The sequence below is a fragment of the Lutra lutra genome, chromosome 3, assembly GCF_902655055.1.
Source record: "Lutra lutra chromosome 3, mLutLut1.2, whole genome shotgun sequence".
In the NCBI taxonomy this organism is placed as follows: domain Eukaryota; kingdom Metazoa; phylum Chordata; class Mammalia; order Carnivora; family Mustelidae; genus Lutra; species Lutra lutra.
Window position 1 is genome coordinate 106,100,300 of NC_062280.1, and position 15,158 is coordinate 106,115,457.

Genomic DNA, 15,158 nt, shown 5'->3' on the forward strand with positions numbered 1-15,158 from the left:
GGGAGGGTCCTCTGGGCCTCCTCACTCCCGACCTTAGATCAGGGACACAGCTGAGGCCAGCAAACCCTCACCCCTGGGACCACCAGCCAAGGAACATCTGGCTTTTAAGCCCTAGCATCGAAAGATTCTGGGTTTAAAAATAAAAGTCAAGGCCCCACCATCCTCAGCTTCCCAGACAAGTCGTCTTTCTGTGTAGCATCAAAAACAAATGTGCACTTTCTTCAGAGGGGCAGGGGTGATCCACAGAAAATTCCCAGCTTAGAGTTTCTTCCCCAGAAATTTAAAAAGAGAGCCATTTCTTTGAAATGACATATGGGATGTGTGTGTGTGTGTGTGTTCCCCCAACGCCCCCGCCGGAAGAACATGATTTAGTTTGGATTTTTTTTTTTTTTTAAACTTAAAAAAAGAGCCCACAATGAAAACAATGTGTGGAAGGATCTCATTCAATATGTCACTCGAAGGCAGCTCTTGTTCCTGACGTATATCTTCGCGTTCCTTCGGTGCTGCTGACGGCCTCTGGACAGAATAACTTCTTGCAAGAGCCCAAAGGGGAATTTCTCCTCCCGTAGCCGGGTGGAAGGGCTCTGAGCGAAGCATTCAATTCTGAATGAGAGGCACTTGGGGACAGGCCATGCTGGTCTGAAAGGGTCCTGAGACCTCAGATGGGCCAGATCAACCTTCAAACCTTGGATGGCCTGAGGTGCCCAGTTCACCCCAGAGAGAGCTGGTTGGGGCTCAGGGGACCACCAGAGGCTGGTGGACTGAGCGCATCTGGAAGGGTCACTGGTCCTTAGTCATGGGTTGTATGGATAGGGCCACAGCAATGCAGCAGTGTCTGGACCCCAAACTCCTATGCCCTGCTCAGGGATCCCTCCTACGACCTCAGTGTGTTTCTGGCTGGGACAGGCATGGCTCTTTCTCCAGGGAACAGGTGACCATTCACAAACAGCAGGACTGTCCTGGCAAGAATCCGCATTGTACAGATGTGTAAGATAAGGCCCAGAGAGGAGACATGATTTCCTCAATGTCCCACGGCCTGCTGCCCAGAGTTAAGGGAAAGCCACTTCCCCTGGTAATCTCCACAGCCTGCACCCCAGCCATCCAGCAGAAAGTGGGGGTGCAGCCTCAGCTGCAGCAGAATCCCCAGGCTCCTCCTTCCCCATTCTTCTCTCTCTCTCTCTCTCTCTCTCTCTCTCTCTCTCACACACACACACACACACACACACGTACACACACACCGCACATGCACAGCCACTGGCTTCAGCCCTGGTATCCCTGGCATTTCTTAGTTGCCTGGTAAACAACCATGAGCCCTCCATTCCTGCAGATTTTATAGCTCTTGAGACCTGGGGGAAGTTGCATTAACCCCAAGAAGAGCAATCTTAGCTGGTGAGGTCAAGGGCAAGGTCTGGGCTCCAAGGGCATTAGGGGACTGCCTTCTGCTTCTGCAGGAGGCAAGAGGAGGGAAGAAAAGCTCACCTGTGTGCTGGGGGATGGCCAGTGGGAGGACCAGGAATCCTGGGGTGAAAGCCACCTGGGGTGCCACAAAGAGCCAGGAGTGGATATCGGCAAAGCACTAAGAGCAGGGCCCAGTGCTGCATGCGCATTTTTTGTTAAATAGAATACATACTCCAGGTGGGACCAGAAGGACCCCAGGGATCACCCTTGCACGCACAGACTGCCCCTGAGGATTCATTTTGGCTGGGCAGAGGGAAAAACCCATGACCAGCTGTCCTAGGCCTTGGACTCCCTTCCAGGTTCTGTTGTCTTTTCAACTTTGTGACTTTGACCTGAAATCACCCATAGCCTCCATTTCCTCATCTGTGAAATGGGCACAGGAACACCTACCTTGGCTGCCTCAGAGGGGCTTTGGGGTATGCAGGAAAACATTCAGAAACACACAAATCACACTATTTTTTTTTTATTAACAATACTATAATCTGGTCTGCCTTGCCACATTAAAAAAAAAAATCCCCAAAAGCCCTTTCCTAAACATCTGGGGAGATGGACATGGCTTCCCTGCTGATTCTCCTGGGGGTTCAGGGAAGGCCAGCTTGACCCAATCCATGTTCTCAGTACCCATGGAAGGTGCCAGTTTTGTGGAACTATGAAGATAAATCTGAGTATGTGAAAATTAAGGTTACAATTTCAGGGGGAAAGTTTTCTTTGAAGAATTCCTGGTGTTCGGGGTCCCTGGCTGGCTCGGTCAGTGGAGCGTGTGACTCTTGATCTTGGGGTTGGGAGTTTGAGCCCCACATTGGGTGTGGAGATTACTTAAAAATGAAAAGATCTTTTCTTTTCTTTTCTTTTTTTTAATAGAGGGAGTGTGCAGAAGTGGGGGTGGGGAGGGGCCGAGGGAGAGAGAGAACCTTAAGCAGACTCCACACATAGCATGGAGCCCAATGAGGGGCTCCATCTCACAATCCTGAGATCACAACCTGAGATGAAATGGAGATCTGGAGGCTTAACCAACTGAGCCACCCAGGTGCCCACTAAATTTTTGAAAATCTCTTTTTTTTAAACATTTTATTTATTTGGCAGAGAGAGAGATCAGAAGTAGGCAGAGAGAACAGGCAGAGAGAGGGGGCGAAGCAGGCTCCCTGCTCAGCAGGGAGCCTGATGTGGGGCTCGATCCCAGGACCCTGGGATCATTACCTGAGCCAAAGGCTGAGGCTTAACCCACTGAGCCACCCAGGTGCCCCTAAATTTTTGAAAATCTTAAAAAAAAAAAACATGGTCTTCAACCCAAGTGTCTGTTGACGAGTAGATGGATAACCAGACAAAGATCCGCACAGCGGACTATCATTCAGCCTTAAAAAGGAACTTCTGACTCGTGCTATACCAGATGAACCTTGAGGACATCATGCTAAGTGACATGAGCTAGACAGAAAAGGAAAAATACCATATGATTCTACTCATACGAGCTATGTAGAATAGATTCATGCGATAGAATGGCAGGTGGTGGTTGTGGGGAGCCAGGGGAGAGGAGGAATGGGGAGTTCATATTTAATGGGGACAGAGTCTCAGCTTGGGAAGATGGAAAATACCGGGAACGGATGGTGGTTGCCCCCCGATTTGAATGTATTAATGCCACTGAGCTGTGCACTTAAAAATGGTTCAGATGGTAAATTTTATGTTGTATATATTTGACCAAAATAAAAAAAAAAAAAGAATTCATAGGGCTTATAGGACAGTCCCAGGATCTGTCTGCATGGAAACGGGTAGCAGAATGATGTTTCTACATCCCTTACAGTAGGCTGGGCTGGCCGCTGACCTGTACGCACAGGAAACAAACCCATCCCCATCTCCTGCAAGGATTCTGCAATTCAGACTCCACACACCCGCCTGCTGGCCCAGGGCCTTTAGCCCGACTAAGAGTTGACTGAGAAATCTCCACTTCTTAGCCCTTTTCCCGGTCTGACTACTTTTTAGAGGCTTGTTTTCCTAAAGCCTATAATTATGTTTGCCTCCAGGGGACCCAGGAATTTTTTTTTTTTTTAATAAGCAAAGAGCATCCTACAATTATCACGATGATTTGTTGAGGGCAGGCCAAGTGCAGAGGGGAGGCTGACCCGACCGTGGAAGCCAGACCCACGTGCTGGCGTCTGCATCTCCGAGGCACCCACCTGCTCACTTGGGGGTTGGTCATTAACAGGAGGAGCTGGAGAATTGACAGACCCGCGTAGGGGTCCACTGCGCACCACCGACAGGGCAGGGCAAGGCGGCTGGCTGGGGTTCGGGCCTCCCTGAGGCTGGCTGCCGCCACCGGGAGCGGACCCCAGCTTTGCAGATGGTTCTAGGTAAATATTTCCAGCTGGGGTGACTACAGCATCCGGAGGCCATAACCCGGGGCTGCTCCAGCCACACGCAGCCCAGCCAAGATGGGCAGCAGCCTGCCGGCTCTGTCAGCCCTGATTTGCGGCTGAGCCTGTAATCTCCCGGAGTTCAAAGAGCGCTTAGCTGCTTGTCTTTGTCAAGTGCGCGGTTGGGGATCTTTTATGTGAACGATGTCAGATTCTCAGGCTGACTTTGATTATTTATTCATCCCCCTCTGTGGGTGTGTGATAGCCAGGGCACCACCGAGCCCCCTTGTCCTGGCTACTTTTGCCCCTGAAATTCATGGAGCTTTAAAGCCCTTTGAAAATTGCCTTTTGAGGGAGGGGAAAGTTTTTGAAGGCCTGTTTCTCTCTCCCACTCCACAGTGCCGCAGCACCGCTTGCCACCACTCCATGCTCCCTTACCGATTGCCATGAGACACCAGGAGGGAAGGTACCATTATGAGTCCCACTCTGCCCACGGCGTGCATGGGTAAGTTCTACCCTCACCCCCCGGCCCGGCATGTGGTCCTCTGCCTCCGGGGAGGCCAGTGGCCTCAACCACCTGTCCTGTCTCTGTTCGTTTTTCTGGAGTTCCTAATCTGTACTGTTCTAAGCTGACAGTCACCTTTGCCACCAAGGGTGCATGGACCCAGGATGCTGGGTGACGTGTACATGGGACGTGAACACCCAGCTCCGTCTGGTTACCTGAGAAGGAAGCCCTCCTCGGCTCGCACACCCTCACTGCCAAGGCTGCAGGTTGTCCTGGTGTAGCCATAGCACCTTGGGGTTCTGTGTGTACTCGAGCAGTGGGAATTCCCTCCAGGCCAAAGGTCCTATATAAGCATGGTGACCTCAGGGGCATCTGGGTGGCTCAGTCGATTAAACATCTGCCTTCAGCTCAGGTCATGATCTCAGGGTCTTGGGATCAAGCCCCGCTTCAGGCTCCCTGCTCAGAGGAAACTCTGCTTCCCCCTCTCCCTCTGCCCCTCTCCCTGCCCATGCTCTCTTTCACTTGCTCAATCTCAAATAAATAAATAAAATTTTTTAAAACTATGGTGACCTTAGTTATACGTTATCACAGTATAATAATTCAGTGTCCTTCTTACATGGCTCAGTTTAGACCCTATACTTTAGAGTCACCATGATGATAAGGACAAGCTCCATGTTACACTTTGGGGCCTCCTCCCACTCCCTGTTTTGAGGCCCCCAGGTAGAAGGACGTGTCCCAGTGCTGTCTCACTAAGCCTAATCCTGTCCCTCTTCATTCTCACCTAAGGCCCCGAAGCCTATAGCTAATGTCACTTTTCTTGGTGTTTATGACTCCAAGACTGGGCCCACACTACCCCATCCATTCCACTTCCAGAGAAGAGACTGAAACCTTTGCCCTACCCCCACATCTCTGCCACTCCCTACACTTGCTTGGAGAGAACCTACTGCAAAGGCCCAACTCATCCCAGGGTCCCTCTGGACCCAGCCATCTCATCTGTCCACACCAAGCTGCTGTTCAGGGTTCTAGAACACACAGCTCTACTGCACGTCTCCACGCCTCTGTTCCTGCTGCCCACCTTCCTGGAGTGCTCCTCTTGGGGCACCAGGATCCCCTACACCGAGTGGGGGCCCTTCTCTGGAATGATCTGCTTTCCCACCTACCCCCTAGCAGGCTCTGAGCTTCCCGCTCCTTGCTGCCTTGCCAGTGGCTGACACGTACCAGGTCCATGATCATTGTTGCCTGAATGAGAGCACTCTCCACCCATTCTACCCATTGAAGACAAACCCTACTTCCTGCCTGTCCCAGCTCCTGCCTGAAGGAAGTCACTATACACTTGCTGAGCACTCCCTAGGTTCAAAAAAGCACCTGGCCCAATGAGAAGGCCGGTGACTGAGGTCGCAGCCCTTGGCAACTCCCGTTTCTCGGCACCCCTTGCCACCTTCCTGAGGTAGAGCAAATCGGAGACTTTTCTTTTTTAAAAAAGCATCTTTCACTTGGAAATAATTTCAGACATGAGAGAACAGTTGCAAAAATAGTACAGAGATTTCCAGGATTCCCCCCACCCCCCGCTGGGCTCCCCCAGGACTCACATCTACATGATCGAAGGCTGATATGGGGTCATTAACTGACTTGTAAATCTTATCTTATCCGTGTTTCCTCAGTTGTCCCACTCATGTCTTCTTTTCTTCCTGTTGGGATGCAGCCTTGGCATTTCGTGGTCAAACCTCCTTTATTCCGGGCTAGTGGCTTAGTTTCTCTTGTCCTTCATGACCTTGACCCTCTCGAGGAGGACAGGCCAGTACGAAATGTACAGGTGTCCTCGACTGGGGACACTTGCCTGAATTTGCCTCATGATGAAGTTCAGAGTGAGCATTTGGGGGACTAATACCATGAAGGTGGGGCTTTGTCCTTCCTAGTGGGTCGTGTCAGGAGGCACATGATGACAAGGAGTCTCATCACTGCAGCTTGCTTGGATAAGGTGAGGTCTGCTGGGTTTCTCCCCTTTAAAGTTGGTCCCTTTGTCATTAATAAATATCTTGGGGGAGGGGCTGAGACTTTGATATGTAACTATCTTGAGTCTTATCAAATTTTCACCTACTAACTTTAACCATTGGACGGTTCTAGCCAGAAACTGTAATTACTAGTGTTCTCCAAGTGGTGATTTTCTGTTTCCATCATTCCTTCCACGTTTTTGGCCTGGAAGTCTCCTGTGAGGAATAGTTCCTTCTCCTCCCCACCCCCCACATCTTTTTTTCTTTGATTATTTACTTATGCCAAATAAATGCATAGGCAGACATCTTATTCTGAGTTATACTCCGTTGTTGTCGCTCTGTGTGTGGTTGAAATGGTCCCAGATTTGGGCATTGGGAGGCCCCTCAAGTTTTCTCTCGGGGCCTTTCAAATGTTGGAAACTTCTCGTTTCATGTCAGTGTGTGTTGTCGGGTCTCCCTTGATGAGGGCCTGCTGCTGGCACCCCGTGCCCACTGGTAGGTGATGGGGTCCTTTCAGCCCCTGCCCGCTCCCCAGCTGCCCCTCCAGCTACCGGGTCTGGGACCAGAGCTCCAGCAGCTGGCTTCGGTGAGCATGTTTGGAACTAGCGGATCTACCCGAAAAGGGCTCAGCTTGTGGCATCTGACCATCGAAGGAGAATCAAGGAGCTGAGTCTATTTGGGAGGGCGGTGGAACTGCTGACTTCCTGGCCAGTGAGGGGTGGGGGACGGGTAGAGCACCGGGAGAAACAGAAAGCCTTCATGGCCGGCAGCACGGGAGGTCTGGGCAGGCTAGTGGGCCTGTGGAAATTGTGTTGTCACTCACTGGCCCAGATGACTCTTGAACTCGACTTGATGTCTGAAGGGGAGTGTTTGAGTCTCCTGTTGCTGCTGTAACAGATTACCCAGGGGCTTAAAACGATGCTGACTTACTCTTGGGCAGTTCTGGAGGGCAGAAGTCTGGAGTGACTCAAGGTGTTGGTGGGGCTGGTTCCTTCTAGAGACTCCAGCACAGACTCTGCTTCCTTGACTTCCCTAGTTTCTGGAAGCCACCTGTGTGCCTCAGCCAGGACCCCTGTCTCTGGTCCCATCCCCGTCTTCCCCCTGCTTATGTCCTCGCATCCTTCTTCTTCTTCTGTAATGCTTTTCTCCCTCCATCTCTCTTCTAAAGGTCCCCGAGATGGCTTTGAGGGCCCACCTGGATAATCCAAGATAATCTTCCTGCCTCAATATCCTTAACTCCATCACATCTGCAAAGTCCCTTTTTCCCTAGAAGGTTATGGTCACGGATTCCAGGGATTAGGACACAGAAGGCTCTGAGGCTTATTTGGGATCACCAAGCCCCACCTACCGGCCAGCGTGGCATCACCCAGTAGAATACAATAAAGGGTGTCCGCAGTGTGCGTAGGGCCTGGGTCGGGCTGGGCTCTGCTCCGGAGGCCGCTGTGCTATATTGAGCTTCAGAGAGTCGCGCGGACTTGCCAGGTGTCATACCGCATGGCGGGCCTGCTGGCCTCCCCTCCCCCAGCCCGGGCCGGGCTCTCCTGGTTAACACCCAAGTGATGATGGGCAGCAGCACTCTGTTCCCGAGCCCCACGCCTGTGCCGCGGTGGGCTTCCAGGGGCTCCCCGGCAGCCTCAGGACGATCGGTCCCCACTCGGCCACAGGGGAACAAGGCGAGGGCATCGGGACCCCTTTCCCCCTCCCCCACTGGTGTGGAAACAGGACGAGGCCTATAAGAAAACAATGGCCCCCGTGGCTCCGGCTTCTGTGATTAATGCGGTCGGAGCCCGGAGGAGCGCCTGATCCATCAAGCCCGCGCTGTATCCCACACCTCCTCTGCGGCGCCAAATGTGTCTAATTACACAAACGTTGCACAGCAAATGAGCTGCGGTGTCATCTCTTGTCAGCCCCAGCCGGAGCCTCTGCCTACTGCTCTGTGCCCACGCCGCTGCCCATTGGCTCTTGTGGTCCTCACAGCCCCGGGATTGGGCGCCTAGTGCACCTGGGCTCCCCGTGCAGTGCTCCACCACAAACTGTCCTCCCCACCTCAGGGGCGGGGGCTGCGGGAGTGCTCCGTCACCAGCCCTGCTCCACCAGCTGGCCTTGAACCCTGTCTCTGAACTTGAGAGAGCTTACCAACCCCAAATGAATAAACCTGTTTTTCCATCTGTAATAGGGTGTAATGATAGCACCTATCCCATCTACCAAGTTATTTTGAGGATTCCATGGGGTCATGTAAGTAAAGCACTTGGGACCGTTTGGAAACATGGAGTAGATGTTAATAGTGATGAGTCTCATGGTCGCTGTTTGCATTTGCTTATGGGGGCGGGGGTCATTGGAAGCCCAGGCCCCTGGGGGCAGAGGCAGGCCACCGCATGACCTTCGAAGAGGATTCTCTCTGGTGGCTGTCACTTAAGAAGGTAGAAAATAGGACTGAAGGAATACCACTGGGGATGGAGAGAGGAGGGGTCTTTTTTCTCCCATTTGGAGAATTGGGACTTTATCTTCTAGGCAACCAGGAGCAAAAGGGAGTGGTCAGATTTATTTTCAGGGTACCCTTAGGACCAGTTAGGGGATGGATAGAAGTGGGGGACCCACAGCAGAGGGACCTGCCAGAGCTGTCATCGTGTCCCTGGGCCCAGGTGACAGCCCTCCCCTCCCACAGGCAGCCACACAGGGAAGAGAAGAGCACAGGGTGGGGAGGGGGCAGCATGTGGAAACCCAGCCAGCATGCCGGGCTGGCTTCTTCACAAATGTGCCCACCCCATCCTGACAGCCACCTTTCCACATCTCCTAGAAGTACAAACCCCTAGAGGATTTGTGTAGCTCACTAATGCCCAGGAGGTTCTAGAAGGGTAGATGGCACTGCCTGTGGACTCCTGAGGCAACATTTCTTATCCGTGTAAACCACATGTGATGGGGAGATAAATGGGTAGAGGGGTTGTTGTTGTTGATCAGGCGAGGTTCTCTTGTGACCACCACCCCCTCACCCCGCACCGTGAGGAAATGATCTTGAGGGTCCAAGAGTCCATTGTCAAGGGCAAGAAGAGAAGGCCAGCCAGTGGATGGGAACCAGCACTCCCTGCAGACTTTCCATAGCCTTGCCGCTGCTGGTGGAAAAGCAAATTCTTTGGATCCCTGCCGGCCCCATCCCTTGGAAACAGGCTTGCTGGGTGTTGTGGGGACAGAGGCTGAGGCATGGCACTGTGGGGCTCCCAGCTGCAGCTCTCCATTTGCCCCGTGTAGGCAGTCATACAAGCAGGAGTACGGGCTGCCCTCAGCCAAGATCAACCCACGTCCTTTTGGAGAAGGTAAAAGCTCCTTTTCCTGGTTTGGGAGGCTGGGGTCATTCTTTGACTCCCCGTGTGGCTTATGGGGTCCTTCTCATCCCAGCCTCTGCCCTGGGCCTTCAGAGAAGACCAATTCCCATTGCTTCTAGCCCAGAGGGGTTACTAAGACCATCTCACGCTGCAGTTCTCAAACCTGGCTGCCTATCTGAACTTGGCCGTGTTTTAAAGATGTACATTCTTCCGTCCAATCTCCAAGGTTCTGGTTCTTGCAGGCTAGGGTGAGGACTGGGTATCTGCTTGTTTACCTACAGGCCAGAGTCTGAGAACTGCTGCAGGCCACCCTACTTATTTTAGACCCAAGAAAATAGGCCCAGAGCTGCATGTTGCCTTGCTAGATTCATCACATCAGCAGGCTCTAGGGCTTTTTCTCTCAATGACAATGACCTCGAAGTATGGGGTGTTAAACATCCCCTGGTTCCTTTTTATCACCCATTTGCAGGTGCAGTGCCCACAAGTTGACCTAAATCTGTCCATACTCTCAGCTTGCAAAAGGGGATGAGCATATGGAACGAGGATAGCCGCAGCATCTCAGCCATGGGAGGGTTGGCCCCCTTCTCTCTCCTCTTGCCTGGTTCCACGACCTCTGACCTCCACGTCCCCCTGCACCCGCCAAGATTCGAGAGCCAACCACTATGAATCGCTCCCCTGCAGATCACTTGATCTTGAGCTGTCATTGGTGAGCAGGGTTCCAGCGGTCACAGCCCAAGGCCACCCTGCAAGATAAGGAGAGAGGAGGAGGGGTTCCTGTTGGGGACAGATGGCTCTGGGGTTTAGCTATCAATTCATGCGAAGTCAACATGCTGGCCCAGGTACTTTAAGAAAAGAGGAAATGTCAGCTGGTTGGTGCGAGGGCCTCCGCCTTCCGCCATCATCTGCACACTTTGTCGTGCGTACAAATTACCCAGAGCCCCCTGGGAGAGCTGTTAAGGATGTCTGAAGCCACCTCGTCCTGGTGGCTGCATATTAATGGGGACATTTAGCCCCTCTGTTGGTGTGCATCACTTAAGAAAGTAGTTGCTTTGCTCTCACTGGCTGAGCTCCTGAACTTTCGAATCTGGAGGGATTTGAAGATGGCTCTTCCCAAGGTCAGTGTTCCATAAAGAATGTACCTGCTCATTGTGAGATTAATAAACACACAGCCTGCTCAGCCCGTCCTGTCCCGGGCCCCTGAGACCCCTGTCCTCAGCCAATCACTGAAAGGCAGGAAGATAGTAATATTTTCTTCTTGATTCTTGGCACCACACCACTAGGTTCATGGTTCAGAGAGGACGGGCATTGAGTTTCACAAAGAACGTTCTCTCCCCTCAGCAAGTGTGCGTACTTGTTTTCAGAGATTCAGGGAGGAAAGGAAGAAGCGGTGGAAGGGCGTGTCTGCCTGGCTGAAGGGCTGAAGGGCTGAGGGGCTGGGTGGCCCACGGCTGTCCTCCTCCTCCCGGGAGTCCAAGTTGTCCTTTTTTCTCCAGTGAGGGCTCCTTTAAATCTGATGTAGCTCACCACTTCTTCAGGGCCACTGGAGAGGTGGGTGCCCGGAGAACTCCAGGACCAGGCAGTGTGTAGGGCAGCTGGCCCTCCTCCCGTGGCTTTCTGAGGACTGGGGGGCAGATAAGTGTGGAGCCTTGGCTCACGGGGCTGTGCGTGGTCCTTAGACAGCCCTGCAGGCAGCAGGACACTGAGGCAGCGCTCACTGAGGGGCAGTCCCAGCAGCCTGGGGCCAGCCCTCTGGATTATACCACTTAACCCCCATCTGCACCCTTCAAGGAAGGTGGCATCCTCACCCCTACTTGCTAAGTGGGGAAACTGAGGCACAGTGCAGTTGACCGCTTTCCCTAGTGACATCCTCCTAGCAAGTAGCAATGCTATGACTGGAACCCGGGCAGTGTGACTCTAGGGGGCCCCTCTCCACACTGAGACCTCTGCTAAAGACTCTCCCAGCTCCAAGGGCTTCAGATTCCCAGCTCCAGGAACATGCTCTGCAGTGTGGGACAGACAGCTCATTTATAATGGAATCTGGCCTGTAAAAGTTTAATGAGGAGCGTGTCTGATAAGCCGGCCTGCTCTTTGATCTGTGCTGAATGCCAGCCCCTCGCAGAAGAGGAGCTGCCTGGCTCTGGGCTTTGGAGAGAGCCCGTGTGGTCAGTCCAGGGCTGGAGGGGCCCCAGAAGTGAAGCAGATCTTGATGTGCAGAAATGAGGTGGGTCTGCACTGGGCAGGGCAGGCAAAGCTGGTATGGGGAGGGGCTTCCTGGTGGGAAGTTCCTGCAGGGTTGAGAGATGGTCTTTCAGTTTCTTCTCCTAGCCCACTGGGCCCCCATCACCTTGACATAGCCCATCCTACACCCCCGGGATGTGGGCAAAATGGGGAGGGCCCAGGGTAGAAATCCTACCTGTGTTATTTTTACTCTCTATGCCCTTGGGCTGGCAGTTGAACCTCCATGAGCTTTGGCTTCCCCATCTCTAAAATGGGGATACAAGAGTACCCCTCAAGTGGTTTTGAGGATTAGATAGCAGAGTGTGTGTAAAGCACATAGAATAGCCCCTGCTACACAGTGAGCACTGGAAAATGATTTGTTCTTTTCACCCTTGTGTCGAGACCAGAAGTAAATCCACATTTCATTCCAGTCACCCTGCTGTGTGCTGGGTAGATGGCATCATATCCAGTCCCCCCAACACCCTGTAAAGTAGGTGATATTCTCCCCATTTCATACAGCAAAAAATTAGAGGTTCCATTTCATACAGCAAAAAATTAGAGGTTCCCAGAATTTAAGAGCTTCCCAAGATCACTCTGCTAGTAAATGAGACCTGACCCTCAGTCCCGAGCATTTCTCTGTGCCGTGATTGTCCTTGGAGAGGAACTGGCATCTTCCTTGCAAATCTTAGGGCTACAGGCAGTTATCCCTGCTGGCAGACATGGGAACAGAGCAATAATCGAACCAAAGGAAATAATCTCTAAGAGTAAAATTTCAATGGGATGGATTGGCCTTTGAGGTGGGGTCTTGTCCCAGTGCACATGTCTGGGGTGTCCACTCTGGGTGGACACTGATGCTAGTGCCCAGAATGCATTCATTCAGCCCAATTCCTCACTGCTGGATTTACTGTGTCCCAGGGGCTGTCGCTGGAGGTGACTCCTTCCCACCTTAGTCTCAACACTTGTTGAGGGGCTTCGTGAGCAGTCCCTTGTCCCCAAGGCCTGGTCAAGCACCCACAACAGTGGCCAGCGCTGCTTCATCGCTTACTTGCTCTGGTGCCCACGGAGAAGAAGAAATATATTGGGCACCCTGGAAGCCCTTTCTCCTATTCTTTCCTGCCAGGTGCTGTGTTTCTGACACATGAACTTGACCTGCCCTGCCCAAGCAAGTTGCGTTTAGCTGTTGCCTAACTCAGGTGGAGAAGTTCTTCATGCTCCTTCCTCTGACGTCACCCACCTCATACCTAGAAGGGACCAGCTTTGTGTCAGGTGTCAGGAATCCAGGCCCAAGGAGGCCCAGCCTTGCTGCCCACACATATCTCATGGTCTTGGAGGGAAAGGAGGAGAAATGGGGGCGGTTACAGAGCGGAGTACTGGAAAAGGCGGGGGCGGGGAAGCCCAGAGCACTAGGAAGCCAGGACTGGAAGCATTTACCAGGAGGAAGGCACCGGAGGCCTGTCTCTCCCAATCCCACCCCTAGCCCCAGCCTGCCATGGGGCTCCACGGTCTTCTTGAGGCTGCCCCTGCTCCAGTGAGAGGCCTCCACTCCCAGGCAGACACAGATGCCAGTAGGAAGAGGAGCCCTTTCCAATGCACCCACTGATGCGCTCAAAACTTTGGTAAAAATCGGCAGCACACGCACCTCTAAGAAGACTTTTATCTAAACTATTTGGGATTATCCATCTCGTTTTGACAGGAGTCCAGGAAAGGAAATTCCACACCCCACTTTGGCGGGCCAGGCCAGAGCTGAATAATTCTCTCTATGGAGGGGTTTCCCTGTGTGTAGCCCACCCATGCCCTGGACTTTTCTCATGGCTTAAACCCAGACCCCGGGGGCAGTGTAATGACACCCCTCCTTTTCCTGAAGGCTCTTCCTGCCCCAAGACCGCACGTCTCATTCCATGGCTTCCATGGCTCCGGGGCCAGCCCCCTTGCATTTGCCCTGAGATAGGATAGTCCCATAGAGTCGTGACTTTCTGGAAGCTTCAGCTCAGCTGTGCTCAGCCGAGGTCGGCCTTTCTTACAGACAAAGGCCTCCTATCCCCAGAGGCTAACCCACACCACAGGTCACCTGGAGAGGGCCTAATCCGGGCCCCAGTTCCCCCAGGGCCTCTTCCCCCCGGACCAGCTGTGTTGGTGCCTCACCACCCCCCAACACATGGCTCCCATCCAGGGTCTCTCCCCAACCCCAGCTCTGTGCAAGTCATCACTTGGCTAGGAAAAAAGTCTCCTTGATACTTCCCTCTTGCCTTTTATGCTTTTCAGTTTTTATGTTTGAAAAAGCCGATAACCTTCCTATCCTTCTGTTTCAAGGGGAAAAAGATGTGATAAAGGGTGGGCAGCTGAATTAACCCCTCTTGCCCGTGTGGCTAGATCTTAACCAAGTCCATGTGTATGGCCTTCTTTGTAGGCGCAGTTTTATAACCTAATTTCCCTACCAAAACATCAGTGTTTACTTAGTAAGAAATCTGCTCTTTGTCAGCTGAAAACAGTGATTTCTTTATTATGGCTCTGCATAGGAAGTGACAGCTGAAAGCTGGCTGGGTCTGCCGGAGTATGCGGGTCTGTAACAGAACGGGGTGAGCAGAGGGTCGAACGGATTGCACGTGTATAAAGGCGTGTGTCGGCTGCAGAGCAGGCCCATCTGACAGGCTGGGGCTGGCCAGGAAAGAGCCTGGGCAGCAGACAGAGGGAATAGCCACAAGGAGCCCACTGGGTGACAGGGAGCCAACCACAGAGCCCCCAAAGGCTTTCCAGCAGCCCACACAAGTTCACCAGCAGCTCTGCAGTCACTCCACTTCCCACCACCGAGCCCCTGTGCACTCAGCGGACTTGGAACCAGAAGCCAGCCCTCCTCTTTAAGATTTAGGCTTGTTAAATATTGAAGACGCACAAAAGGCATTGCAAAAGCATGGTTAAGACATAAAGAATAATGATCTCGTACACTGTCACTCCCTGGCCGGCCTAAGGATCGGGGACATGCCGGCACGTTTGGGGTCTCCACCGTCCTGCCCCAGGGGCTGCCCCTCCCACCACGCTTCGGGATTTGGAGTTCCTCTTCCCCTTGCCTCCATGACAGTTCCACCTTATGTCTGACTCCCCTAACAATCCATTGTTTAGTTCTGCTTTGTGGACTTGATATCAACAGAATCATTGCAAGCAGAGTCATTGGGAAACTGCTTTCACAGATCAAATTTTGTTCCAGAAATTCACCTGTCAATGCCTGGGGCTCTTTATTCACGAATTCTCCCTAGTCTGGAGCAGTTGGTATACACAGGCACCTGGGATGTGTCTCTGCTTTAGCGATTCTGAACATTATTGTGGT

General features: G+C 52.6%; 1 protein-coding gene across 3 annotated transcripts in view; it reads left to right on the plus strand.

Moving 5' to 3' along the window:
* GLI2 (GLI family zinc finger 2) overlaps positions 1 to 15,158 on the plus strand; it is a 246,678-nt gene that overhangs the window by 184,002 nt on the left and 47,518 nt on the right. For 2 of the 3 annotated variants that reach the window (XM_047722625.1, XM_047722626.1), the window contains exon 3: positions 4,203 to 4,308. The exons of the other annotated variant lie outside the window; for it this stretch is intronic. In XM_047722625.1, the coding sequence (XP_047578581.1) occupies positions 4,203 to 4,308 (106 nt within the window). The remainder of the gene's footprint in view (positions 1 to 4,202; positions 4,309 to 15,158) is intronic. 3 annotated transcript variants of the gene reach the window in all.